Genomic DNA, 14,431 nt, shown 5'->3' on the forward strand with positions numbered 1-14,431 from the left:
ACGTGTGGTGTTTAGCCCACATGTAGTGAACTTACTGAAATCCTTATTCAGCTCCATCCAGTTCTTACAACGTTGCGGAGGGGGCGGAGCCTGCAGTGTTGATGTGGATGGGGAGATAGGGAGTCAAAAGTAGCCAAAGTTGGGGTCCCACTGCCTCAGGAGCTTCTCAATACATCAGTTAATGGCAGGAGCGCTGCCGGAATTATTTGTCCTGACCTAACCCCCATTTCAATCCAACTGGCTCCTTAGGGTAGCGTTGTCTGATGAAAAGAGAATGGCCGTGACCGTAGTTTTGCTTCAAAAAAACATTTTTTTTTTTTTAAACCTGCCCATTAAAAGTAAACTTCATCAGTACAAAAATCTTTCACCATTATAAAATTTTGTGGAAATAAAAAAAAAAAAAAGGAAAAGAAAAAATGAGCTAATGGACGGCGTGTAGTGGCATCGGTCTGCCTTAGAGCGACATAAAAATTCTCAACTCCATAGCAACGAGCGTCCCTGTAAATTTTGCCTGAATGTTGGCTGTTACATACACAAATGAGTTCAAAGCTGGTAACTTCACTGGCGAGGAATTTTAAATATTTGTCCTAGTGAAGCTATTACGGTATATACTCTGGTAACTCGGGATGAAAGGAAAACAGAAGTTCCTTTGACTTAGTAACGGATATGGCCACTTTATTTTACACCTCAGAGAAAACCTGCGGCAAAGAAGTTTCAGTGGGTTTATAGCGCCACCTGGTGGCCGTACAAGCTTAGTGCTTCATTACGTTAGACTAATGCAATCTTGTAGTGGCTCTAATAATTAAAATAGACGTGAGCTAATCGGGAGCACAGCTCTGAGGGCGGCCAATGGCCACATGAGAAAACACAAGTATTATAAGTGGCTATTGGGGGCCTTATTAGAGGTTATGCCCTTGGTGTTACCTTTATGAGTATTGCCATTTCCCTGTGTAGTATAGTTTTACGCATGTTTGTACAGTAGAGAAAACACATATGCTCATTTTAAGTTTAGCTAAGGGTAAGGATTAGATGTGGAGGAAGGGAGAGTTATCGGGAATTGTAGAACTTTGTTTCCCAATATAGATCCAGTGTAAGATAAGAGTCCCTTAAAGGGTAGGTGTTAACAAAATGAGAAGGTTATATTTAACATTAAAAACATCCAAACTATTTTTTTTTTTAGGAATTTTTGGTGACTTTTTTTCCCCCTAATTTTCTATTTGTCTATCAGGATTATATAATAATCCTGAGTTTTCATTCTCAACACTGAGGCGAAAGGCCCTATTACATGAAGCGATTATTGGCCGTATTCGGCCGATAACAGTCTTGTGTAATAGAAGACAGTGATCAGCCGACATGAACGATACCGGCTGATTGTTGTCTTTCAACATGTTGAAAAACAAACGACTGTGATAGCAACGATCTGCTGCCGTCACCCTGGGGAATAGGAGCGGCAGCAGCAGACCATCACTATCTTCCATGGGCTGCCCAGATCTAGCGATCACCTGGGCCGCCCCCCTGCTCGCTGCCAAGGTGCGTAATAGTGGTGGTAGTGTGTATTAGAAAATTGGGGTTAAGGGGTTATCCAGCGTTTGAAAAACATGGCTGCTTGAAGGGTCTCTTCTCCCTGGATAACCCCTCTGAGTGATGATCAGACTGGATCAACATTCAAAACAGGAGTTTTATATAACAGTATTGTATCTTAGTAATTTTTTTAAACAGTCCTGTAGAACAAGTGACTATAATTAACCATATGCCAGGGTCCATGCCAGGGTTTCAGATCTTTTATACTTTGCAGTTTTTAAGCACAGGGACTGCCTAGAATTAGGTATACAGCTGTGGGCTATGGAGTGGCCGGGAAGATTAAAGGGGTTGTCCAGTAAACTTTTTCTTTCAAATCAGCTGGTTTCAGATAGTTATATAGATTTGTAATTTACTTCTATTTAAAAATTTCCAGTCTTCCTGCAGGACATACAGCAGCTGATAAGTACTGGAAGTGGTGTATTCTCTCCAGTCTGACACAGTGCTCTCTGCTGCTACCTCTGTCCATGTCAGGAACTGTCCAGAGCAGGAGAGGTTTTCTATGGGGTTTTTATAGCAGAAATTAGACACATGCAAGTTTTATACAGGGATATATGGATTGTGGATGGTAATAGAACTGCACATAGAGTAAGGGGGAATGACGCTATCTATTTAAAGGAGACCTGTCACCCCCCGTGCCAGGGTGACAGGCTCCCGACCCCCAACCTAGATCCCCTTATACTGACCTCATCCCGCTCCCGGGACGGAGATATCTCAGTCAGAAGCCGGCACGCGCTATGGAGATAGGTCCGGCGTCCATAGAGAATGAATGGAGCCGTGCGCGCGCTGCAGAGATGAGATGAGGCTCCATTCATTCTCTATGGACGCCGGACTTATCTCCACAGTGCGCGGGCCGGCTTCTGACCAGGATATCTCCCGTCCCGGGACCGGCTCTGGGAGTGGGACTCGGCGAGGTGAGTATAAGGGGATCTAGCTGGGGGTCGGGAGCCTGTCACCCAGGAACGGGGGGTGACAGGTCCTCTTTAAAGTATCTGCAGCGTAAAGAAGAACAAGGAGTCCATGAAGCGATATATTCTCCAAAGACCCCTGATCTCAACATGATTAAATGGGTTATACAGATTTACAAAAACATGGCGGCTTTCTTCCAGAAACAGCACCATTCTTGTCCATAGTCTGGGTGCGGTTTTGCAGCTTTGTGCTATTAAAAGTGAGTGGAGCTGAACTGCAATACATACACAACAGCGGCACTGTTTTTGCAAGAAAAAAACTGTGGTTCTTCTAATCCTGGACAAAACCTTTAAAGTGTCCCTTGTCGTTATAACTTTTAAAATCTAAATCAGGGAATGTGACATAAAATAAGTTCTCTTCCTGTCAATCATCCCCGACGAACGCGCTGACAGGCAGAGAGCGGTGACTAGACACGGGCAGGGAGCTGTCCAGATGACTACCTGCCCGCCTCTGTCTGACGCGGGCCTGGGGAATAAAGCTGCCGCTGAGGCAGCTGTGGCCGGTACGTGCAGTGAGCTGCACAGCAGCTTTATACAGTGATGCAGGGAACCAAATCAGCCCAGATTGGTTCCCTTTAAGGCACAGACTTCTATGGCAGACTTCACAGACTCCTTGTTCGCTAGCCTGTCTGTGCCGTCACTGCAGAGATCCCACCTGTAACATGGCGGAGTGTGGAGAGGCATGTGACCTTTACACACACACACCGGTGCGGTGAAGGCGGCAAAGTATTGTGCGATCACATGCCCCCGCACATGCGGCCATGTCGTGTTGCCCAATAAAAGTAACAAGCATACATTGGAGCAACATTCCACATCTAATGGCGGCCACTTTTATTATTAGCAGAAATCAAGCAAAACTCTTGACGTCTCCAGAAATGTAACAGGTGCTGTCAGTGCTCTGAATGAGAAGGCTTATATGTTCATGTAAGAATTACCAAACGTCTACAGGAGCCCAGCACCTACAATCGTAATGGGTTCTAAGTGCTGATCAAGGACGGAGCGGAGAAGTTCATTTCTTACAGGCTCGATATCTTTCCGTTACATTCTCCCAGTTGATAACGTTCCAGATTGCTTTCATATAGTCGGGTCTAACGTTCTTGTACTGCAGGTAGTAAGCGTGCTCCCAAACATCGATACCCAGAAGAGGGACGAGACCTGGAAACGAAAAACAGAAGGCAGCTGTCAGTGGACAATAAAGGATAGATTTCTACAGAAGAAAGCCAAAACTAACCATACACAATGCTATAGCATAGGAGTACAGTGACAGGTGACACCAGTATATAGATACCACAGACAGGAGTACAGTGACAGGTGACACCAGTATATAGATACCACAGACAGGAGTACATTGTCAGGTGACACCAGTATATAGATAATACAGACAGGAGTACAGTGACAGGTGACACCAGTATATAGATGAAGAACGACCTCTATAAAAGAGCATGTTTCAGTACCTGACTCTGAACAGTATAAAAATAATATTATATAATTATATATATATCTAGGTGATGTGGCCCCCTTAAAACACTAGGTAATGTTTTCATGACACAGTCTCTTTAAGATGACAACTATCTGTAAGGTCTCACCTGTTGTTCCTTGGAGAGGGTCCTGATTGGCACAGGCAGCAACCTGTAGGCGATTGGATTCTTTATTGTAACCCAGCCAGCCCCATCCTGATCCCTGGACTCCCACTGACACAGTGGACAGCTTCTCCTTAAACTTCTCAAAGGAGCCAAAGTCTCGCTTTATTGCCTCCAACAGGTCACCTGATGTAAACATAATTGTTTATTTATTGGCAGAAAGTCATATAAAACTTAAAGAGGATGTACTATCAGGTACATTATCTTTAATATGATCGAGCGATAGAACGGCGCCGTCACGGGGAAGTCTGTGCTGCGGTCCATTTTTTGAACCGCTGCCGGGTTTCCGTATATAGCGCCGTTCTATCCACGGGTATCGGGCCAGGGCTGAAGCACAGGAGGCGAGCCGGCCCGCCCCCATTTGGAGGCCCGGTAACCGTGGATAGAACAACTCCGTACACGGGAACCAGGCCGCGGTTCAAAAAATGGACCGCGGCACTGGCTTCCACGTGACAGCGCCGTTCTATCTCTGGGTTATATTAAAGAGAATGTACTTGATGGTACAGCTTCTTTAAAAAGTAACTGTCATGATGGCCCGCTGCCAGATCAGTGGCGAGTTCCTCTGTTCATCCGAATGTTTCGGTCTCCATAAATACAAATACGCAATGAGACCGAAGAGCACACGGCCACCACTGGATCCAATGGGGGGGAAATCTCACAAATTACAGTTCCTGTACGTGTGAACGCACCCTCAATGCGTGTTAGTATCTATGAAAACCCAAACTTCCGGATAAACATAAGAACTCTGCGCTGATCCGGCAGCAGGCTATCATGACAGGTACACTTTAAAGAAGTTGTCCACCCAAAACTAAATTGTCCCCCCGGCAATCTCCAGATCGGGCCTCCAACTTCTTTGTTATGAATACAGCTGCAGGTACTGCACGTGACCCATGGATCTATTCACTCCTATGGAGCCACTGAAAAGAGGCGAGTGCTGTACTGGCGGCTCCCAAAGAAATTTAGGAATGAATAGAGCAGCTGGTCACGTGCCGTATCCGTGGCTTTATTCATAACAAAGAAGCCGGGGGGCCAAACAGAGATTGGCGAGGGGTACGGAGATCAGACCCCCTGCAATCTTACTTGTCCTCTATCCTGTAAATCGGGGACAAGTTAATTTTGGTTGGACAACCAGTTTAAGGGCCCTATTCCACCGGACGATTATCGTTCAGATTATCGTTAAATCGTTTGAATCTAAACGATATCCGTTCGGTTGAAATGCAGTTAACGATCGAACGAAAAATCGTTGATTGCTTTATAAGACCTGGACCTATTTTTATCGTTGCTCGTTCGCAAATCGTTCACATTGAATAAGACGTCGTTCGGTCGTTCGCAGTAGATACGAAAGCAATAGCGAAGAAAAAACTATCGCAAATACGATCATAAGTAACGATTATTGTTCCAAGGAAATGAGTGAACGTTTTCAGGTCTTTCGCAATAGCGGTAGTTAACGATTATGCAAACGATAATCGTCCGGTAGAATAGGGCCCTTAGGCTGTGGTCCAACATACTTGGAAATCAATGCATCTGAAACCAAGCATCAAAACGGTGGAAGTCTAGTGCGGTGTCCGTGCAGCCACTGGACAATTCAGAGGGGGTTGTGGTTTCAGATGCATGCATTTGCAGCCTTAAAGTGTCACTGTCTGTTTTGTTTTTTTGCAGAAATCAATAGTCCAGGCGATTTTAAGGGACTCTGTAACTGGGTTTATTAGGCAAATATGCCATTATCTGCATTCAAAAAGACTTTCCCCAGGTCTCCCCCCCCCTCTCCTTCACTGCTCATTATCAGGAAATCTTGACTATTATACATCAGTCGAGCCCTGTGTAACCTATGGAGAGGGGAGGGGGAGGAGGGAGATTAGTCGCCAGCAGAGAACAAAGGATTACACAGCGGGAGCTGTGTGAAAGCTGGTATTCAGAGGTCAGATAGGTCAGGTGCTTACTTCAGATGAGATAGCCCGGTGATGTAGCTGTAAATTAACTCTTTGTTGTCCTGTTTTCGTGCCTCATCTCCCTCCACCCCTCCCCTCTCCATAGAAAACCATGACGACAGGGGGGAGAGTTTCAAACTACTTTTTCATGATAAAAATGCATTTTTCGGCTAATAAACCAATTACAAAGTTTCTTAAAATCGCTTGGACTATTGATTTCTGCAAAAAATTTTAAAGGGCAGTGACAATTTAAGTCTATATGGAGACAATACTTTTACATGGTACAAACACACATACTGACCTTGAGGTTCTCCACCGCCATTGGGAGAAAGATTTGTCCAGAAAATTGTATGATTTACATGTCCCCCACCGTTAAATTTAATAGCAGGCTGAAGAGCCACCTGAGCAGTCACATCCCCTGCAAATGAATTACAACAGGTTATGCTTTTAGGAAGCACATCAGAACTGGTCAATCTAAGCTGTGGTATGTAATCAATCCCAATAAAGAAAAAACTGGTAAAAAAACAAAAAAAAAATTCTGATATAAGATCAGAAGTCTCTTCTCCCAATATTGTGAATGCTAACCATAATGAAAGGCAAGAAGAGATGGCCGCTATAGTATTTTAGGGCCTGTTACACCAGGGATGGGGAATCTTCAGGCTTCTAGCTAGTGCAAAAAACAGAATTCACATCCTGCCTGCACAGCCAAAGGTAAGAGGTCACCATATTGGACTATAGATGACAGATGCCACTATATGGTATGTTTTTACCATATATCTTAGCAGCTTTCCATGACTAATCCATTAAACAGACGCCATCTTCGCCTAGTAGCAGGATATAATGGCAGCCATTCAACAAATAAATCATGGAAAAGCTGACAAGGTATCTGTTACATGGATTCCATATTAGTCGATGCATAAGGGAGGCCACTGTTAGGATCCTCTTACATGATGTGACAAGGGGCTGTGCAAGAATAGAAATGAGTGCCGATCATCAAGATCAGCTCTCGTTTGCAGTGCCTTTACCCGGCATAATTTATCGAGAAGCCAGGCCGCACAAACAATGCCTGTATCATTTGTGAAACCATTTAAAGAAGGTAAAATGACAGCACAGGTGTACATATATCTGTGCTGCCACTTTCCATACACCAACACATCAGCAATGTATACTTACCATCAGCACAGTAGCCATGTTTTTCTAACGCTGGCTAAACCCTTTAAGTGGAGGCCATAAACGTAATGCAAACACACCAAATACAAACTGAAAAACAATGCAACTGCAGCCATACCAACATGATGGAGGCTGTGATGGAGGATAGAGAATGACCCCCAGAGGGTGGTTGCCTGGATCACACAGGAGTCTCTTACCTTTTGCCAGGGCCTCAGCATATTTCTCCTCGGCCACGTTTAGGTTGTTCACATACGTGGCATGATGCTTGCTGTGGTGGAGCTGCATGATCTCCGCACTGATATGGGGCTGCAGCGCTCCATAATCATAAGGCAAGTCGGGCAAGGAATGCTTCTGTCTGGAGGCCAAAGCCGGTGCAAGTCTAAGGCTTGTCCTATATAGAAGAAACACTGGTCAGTATTACATTATCTCATCATAAAGACAAACCCATTCTGCTGTATGAGGCTGAGATACAAGTCAGATACACTGCACCAAACATTCCCAAACATCATTAAAGCTTATACATATAATGGTGTAACCAATCTCTAGTGTACAATCTGCTGACTGCATCTCAATACTTGTGTAGGGGGTACTCCGGCAAAAAATTCTATTTTTCAAATCAACAGAAAGTAATATAGATTTGTAAATTACTTCCATCTCCAGACTGACACAGTGCTCTCTGCTGCCACCTCTGTCCATGTCAGGAACTGTCCAGAGCAGGAGAGGTTTTCTATGGGGATTTGCTGCTGCTCTGGACAGTTCCTGACATGGACAGAGGTGGCAGCAGAGAGCACTGTGTCAGACTGGAAAGAATACAGCACTTCCTGCAGGACATACAGCAGCTGATAAGTACTGGAAGACTGGAGATTTTTAAATAGAAGTAATTTACAAATCTATATAACTTTCTGGTACTAGCTGATTTAAAATAAAAATAAAAAGTCAGCCAGAGTTCCCCTTTAATCATTGCTAGGACTGTAGCGTATATTACTAGGGAGGAATGTCTATTATGTTGACTGGTGGAAAGGTTTTTAAACAATCACTGCTTACCTCTCATCGTGCCAGTGAAGTCACAGGCTCCAGGATTCCCTCCAAAAGGCATTTTTCCCCCATGAGTTCCGATGACGTCACCACTAGTAGGAAAATGCCCTCAGCCAATCAGTGACTGCAGCGATGTCCCGGGCCGTCCAGCAACTAGGTCACATATCCTGTCACAATGAGCCTTCTGGATCAGTGACGAGATCCACTGCTAATCTGGGAGTTCAGGTCTCCATGAATAAGGAAAAGCAATGAGACGGTAATGCATGTGACGTCCTGAGGGTCCAATGGGGGTCATGGGGGTTCGTGGAGACCTGAACGTCTGGATAAACATCGAGATCCACTGCTAATCCAGAAGCTTCCCACTGTGACAGGAACACTTTAAGATACTGATACGATACGTTGTGGTTTAAAGTGAATGTACCATCAGTCCTGGGCTGAAGCACTGGAGGCGGGCTGACCCCCCCCCCCAGCCCCTCTATAATACAGCTCCATTGATTCTAATGGTTCAGTGTCAAAGAGGGGTGGGGGTCTCCTCCCGCTGGGGGTTCATCGGCCCGCCTCCAGTGCTTTAGCCCAGGACATTCCCCTTAAAGAAGTTATCATGGCGGTCTGGGCCTCACCTGTAATAACTGGAGGTAACTGAACTGTAATCACCTATGGTCTGTGTAAGACCGGCATCTATATGTATTTATACGGTCAGTGTGGGTGCGGTATTGGTCTGTGTATGGCGGTGTTATTCAGTCACTATGTGGTTGTATTATTTGGCCCTTATATCAGTATTATTATTGGCAATATTGGTCCTGGATGTAACCAGAGACAGTAGGATGTCATATGTATGATGTCATACTGTGTTTCCCCGAAAATTAGACAGCGTCCTGCATTAATTTTAGCTCCCAAAGATGTACTCGATCTTATTTTCAGGGTTTCCTTGAAATGAATTCACATATCACATGCACAGCAGGGACAGAGCGTACGATATGGCGACTTCCAACTACCAGGGGGAGCTCACCACAGCACACTCGTACAGCACAGCAGGGACAGTGTATGGTATGGCGGCGTATGATATGGTGGCTTCTAGCCACAGCACACTCGTACAGCACAGCAGGGACAGTGTATGGTATGGCGGCGTATGATATGGTGGCTTCTAGCCACAGCACACTCGTACAGCACAGCAGGGACAATGTATGGTATGGCGGCATATGATATGGTGGCTTCTAGCCACAGCACACTCGTACAGCACAGCAGGGACAATGTATGGTATGGCAGCTTCTGGCAACCAGGGGGAGCTCACCACAGCACACGGCAGGCTGAACCATTAGAATGGCAGCAAGCGATGGGCCTTTTGATTCCTTGCCCGCACATTTACAAGTGACGGCCACAGAAGGGAACATGGGGGTTGGTGGCAGGTGACAGTCTTCATGTCCTGCATGCAGCTGCTCGGCAATAGACAGAGACGGTAGGGGACAGCGGCGGCGGGCTACAAGGAATCCCAGCTGCATCTACACCTGCGTCTCTTTATCTATAATCACACATCAATATTGATCACCATAATGTTTGCTCTGACGTCTGTGATACACGGTCACCAGTGAGGACTATGACACCAGACATGAGGGGCGGAGGGACACAGTCCACACTTACATAACCTGCCGCTGCCCCTCACTACATACAACAAGCAGATAGGCGCCCACACCGTCTATGTGGGGGGCAGGTGGCGCACAGCTGTGGTCGGGCACGTGTAACACTCACCTGGCGCACACGCTAAGTCTACACAACATACTGATACGGCGCAAGGAGGCGACCGCAGCTCCTGTCACTGTCAGCGTGCACTGTCCGTCCTTGCCGAGGCTCCGCCCCCGTGCTCAGTAATGTAGTTCCGGGCCGCGCGCGAGCCACGCCCCTTTCCCTCGTACAGGTCTGTCTGAAGCTTTGCGCTTGCGCAGTGGTGTACATAGTATATAGTCCGTATAGCACGCGTGCGGATGCGTCAAACGTGCGGGATTGTACCGGCGTGACGTGCACAGATAACGGGGCAATGCGAGTGATGTGCTGTCTGTATACTGCAGCAGTGGTCGGGAGTTTAGGTTCCCCCCCCCCCTTTTCCTAGTCACTGCCTAGTTTGGCGTTGAGGATGGATTAGAAAGGTGTGAATAATGCCAAAAACAACAACAACCCATTGCGTTTTTTCTAAAAATAGTTTAGCAGTTATTAGGTAGGAAAATGTTCACAATGCAGCGTTTTTGGGCCAGTGTCATGCTCTTTTTCCTCCCATATACCTCATGTGTGATGGTTTCCTCCCGTATACCTCATGTGTGATGGTTTCCCCCCGTATACCCCATGTGTGATGGTTTCCTCCCGTATACCTCATGTGTGATGGTTTCCCCCCGTATACCCCATGTGTGCTGGTTTCCCCCCGTATACCCCATGTGTGCTGGTTTCCTCCCGTATACCCCATGTGTGATGGTTTCCCCCCGTATACCCCATGTGTGATGGTTTCCTTCCGTATACCCCATGTGTGATGGTTTTCCCCCCCGTATACCTCATGTGTGATGGTTTCCTCCCGTATACCCCGTGTGTGATGGTTTCCTCCCGTATACCCCATGTGTGATGGTTTCCCCCCGTATACCCCATGTGTGATGGTTTCCCCCCCCGTATACCCCATGTGTGATGGTTTCCCCCCCCGTATACCCCATGTGTGATGGTTTCCTCCCGTATACCTCATGTGTGATGGTTTCCTCCCGTATACCCCATGTGTGATGGTTTCCCCCCGTATACCTCATGTGTGATGGTTTCCCCCCGTATACCCCATGTGTGATGGTTTCCCCCCGTATACCCCATGTGTGATGGTTTCCCCCCCCGTATACCCCATGTGTGATGGTTTCCCCCCCCGTATACCCCATGTGTGATGGTTTCCTCCCGTATACCTCATGTGTGATGGTTTCCTCCCGTATACCCCATGTGTGATGGTTTCCCCCCCGTATACCTCATGTGTGATGGTTTCCTTCCGTATACCCTATGTGTGATGGTTTCCCCCCCCCGTATACCCCATGTGTGATGGTTTCCCCCCGTATACCCCATGTGTGATGGTTTCCTCCCGTATACCCCGTGTGTGATGGTTTCCTCCCGTATACCTCATGTGTGATGGTTTCCCCCCGTATACCCCGTGTGTGATGGTTTCCTCCCGTATACCTCGTGTGTGATGGTTTCCTCCCGTATACCTCATGTGTGATGATTTCCTCCCGTATACCTCATGTGTGATGGTTTCCCCCCGTATACCCCATGTGTGATGATTTCCTCCCGTATACCTCATGTGTGATGGTTTCCTCCCGTATACCCCATGTGTGATGGTTTCCCCCCGTATACCTCATGTGTGATGGTTTCCTCCCGTAGGTTGGGTCCACACCCCACGTGAATAAGTTCCGTCGGATTCTGTCGCCGGCTCGTGGCTCCGCCTCTCCACCCGTGCTTTAACCATCAATCTATGGTCCGGTGGATTCCGCTGAAAGAACGGACATGTCATTTCTTTCGTCAGATATCGGAATCTGGCCGGCCATAGAATGGTGTCTATGGAGACAGCGGAAAGATACGCTGCCGCGAACGATAACGGGCGACGGAATCCGCCAGAACTTATCCAGGCAGATTCCATAGTGTGAGCCCAGCCACAGACCTCGTGTGAAGGAGTTTCTGTTACTTGTGGTGATTTCTCTCACATTTCTCAGTAGAATCACATGACGCGGCTTTGGGAGATGCCACATACGCCGGGGTCACACTATGTTTCTTCAATGGAGTGTGAACACGGCCTACCAAAAAAGCAAAATCCGGTGCACACTAATACATCACATTTCCCCCGCCACATATAACGGGCTGCAGAAACGCAGTGTGAACGGAGCCTAACAGGTAAAGTCTTTGTCATTTTTTGGGTGTTGTAAAGCAGTAAAGTTGAAACTGGTCGGGACAGAGGGAAGGTGGGCTGACATTGTGGGCTCCCGAATGTGCCTGCGTTCCAACTCAAATAAAGTGATGTTCATCCGGCCGTTGTCTTTCCCTGTATGAACATGGCCTATGTCTGGTAATTTAAAGGAGAAGTCCGGCCATTTTAAAAATCCGTCAGGGGGGAATTTGATAGCAAGTACGAACTTACCTCTCCCCGTGCCTGTGATGAGTGGCGGGACCAGACTTGGGACCCCCGGAGCTCCGGTGCTGCACACATCCCAACTGATGGGCAGGGGTCACTCCGGTCACTGATTGGCTGGGCAGGCTGTCCATCAGACATCAGGACAGGCTCCCCCCCAAATCGTGTTGTCATCACAACTCTGGGAAATATGCCGTCCGGGGGGGTCCCGAGGCCAGTCCCGCCGCTCACCATAGACTACGCACTTGTTATCAAATTCTCTGCTGACAGATTTTCAAAATGGCCGGAAAAAATGACATCCCGTGTTAGCGCAAAACCAGGAGTGGATTGAAAACACAGAGAGGCTATGCTCACACACCGAGTGGATGGCAAATAATTACAGTTTTTAAAATACTGGTCACTATTTGTCCTTAAATGGGAGCAATAGCCTAAATCTGCATTGTGGGAACATAGCCTGGAAGTTGCATCCCTATTAGTGCTAACCTTTCCTAAAAAACTAGTGAGGTGTGAGCTGCTGCAGCCAGAAGAGGGCAGCACGGTGCAGCGACCAGGACACAGAATATCTTCCTGCGTTACTGACAGGTGGCCGCCAGAGAGGAGCGAATTTACAGTAATAACAAAGTGAAGCTCTTCATTATCTCTGCAATCCGCTCATCAGCCGGCTGCCTTATAACCGACTGCCGCTCCTCCCCAGCTGCCTTTAACTGACTGATGCTCCTCTCCGGCTGACTTATAACTGACTGCCGCTCTACCCTGGCTGCCTTATAACTGATTGCCGCTCTACCCTGGCTGCCTTAAAACTGACTGCCGCTCCTACCTGGCTGCCTTATAACTGACTGACTGCTGCTTCTCTCCGGCTACCTTATAACTGACTGACGCTCCTCTTCGACTGCCACTCCGCACTGACTGTCGCTCCTCCCTGGCTGCCTTATAACTGACTGCCACTCCTACCTGGCTGACTTATAACTGATTGCCGCTCTACCCTGGCTGCCTTAAAACTGACTGCCGCTCCTACCTGGCTGCCTTATAACTGACTGACTGCTGCTTCTCTCCGGCTGCCTTATAACTGATTGATGCTCCTCTCCGACTGCCACTCTGCAGTGACTGCCGCTCCTCCCTGGCTGCCTTATAACTGACTGCCACTCCTACCTGGCTGCCTTATAACTGACTGACTGATGATCCTCTCCGGCTGCCTTATAACTGACTGCCACTCCTTTCTGACTGCCACTCCTCTCCGGCTGCCTTATAACTGACTGCCACTCCTACCTGGCTGCCTTATAACTGACTGACTGATGCTCCTCTCCGGCTGCCTTATAACTGACTGCCGCTCCTCACTGACTGCCACTCCTCCCTGGCTGCCTTATAACTGACTGCCACTCCTACCTGGCTGCCTTATAACTGACTGATGCTCCTCTCCGGCTGCCTTATAACTGACTGCCGCTCCTTTCTGACTGCCACATAACTGACTGCCACTCCTCCCTGGCTGCCTTATAACTGACTGCCACTCCTCCCTGGCTGCCTTATAACTGACTGCCGTTCTTCCCTGGCTGCCTTATAACTGACTGACTGATGCTCCTCTCCGGCTGCCTTATAACTGACTGCCGCTCCTTTCTGACTGTTGCATAACTGACTGCCGCTCCTCCCTGGCTGCCTTATAACTGATTGACTGATGCTCCTCTCCGGCTGCCTTATAACTGACTGCCGCTCCTTTCTGACTGCCTTATAACTGACTGCCAGATAACTGACTGCCGCTCCTCCCTTGCTGCCTTATAACTGACTGTCGCTCTTCCCTGGCTGCCTTTATAACTGACTGACTGATGCTCCTCTCCGGCTGCCTTATAACTGACTGCTGCTCCTCCCTGGCTGCCTTATAATTGACTGCCGCTCCTCCCTGGCTGCCTTATAATTGACTGCCGCTCTGTGTCGCTCCTCCCCGGGGGCTGGGAAAAGCTGCATCCAGTCCTGGGAAACTTTTCCCAATTT

The 14,431-nt window shown here is 47.7% G+C and overlaps 1 protein-coding gene across 1 annotated transcript; it reads right to left on the minus strand.

The window, feature by feature from the left end:
• Positions 1-3,360: 3,360 nt before the first annotated feature.
• Positions 3,361-10,201, minus strand: SOD2 (superoxide dismutase 2). Its single transcript, XM_069954342.1, has 5 exons — positions 10,066-10,201; positions 7,482-7,675; positions 6,416-6,532; positions 4,133-4,312; positions 3,361-3,701 (listed from the first exon to the last, which is right to left on the minus strand). The coding sequence occupies exons 1-5, from the start codon at positions 10,092-10,094 to the stop codon at positions 3,556-3,558; spliced, it is 666 nt and encodes a 221-aa protein (XP_069810443.1). The 5' UTR covers positions 10,095-10,201; the 3' UTR covers positions 3,361-3,555.
• Between the last annotated feature and the right edge of the window lie 4,230 nt (positions 10,202-14,431).

The sequence above is a fragment of the Dendropsophus ebraccatus genome, chromosome 15 (assembly GCF_027789765.1).
Source record: "Dendropsophus ebraccatus isolate aDenEbr1 chromosome 15, aDenEbr1.pat, whole genome shotgun sequence".
Classification (NCBI taxonomy): Eukaryota; Metazoa; Chordata; class Amphibia; order Anura; family Hylidae; genus Dendropsophus; species Dendropsophus ebraccatus.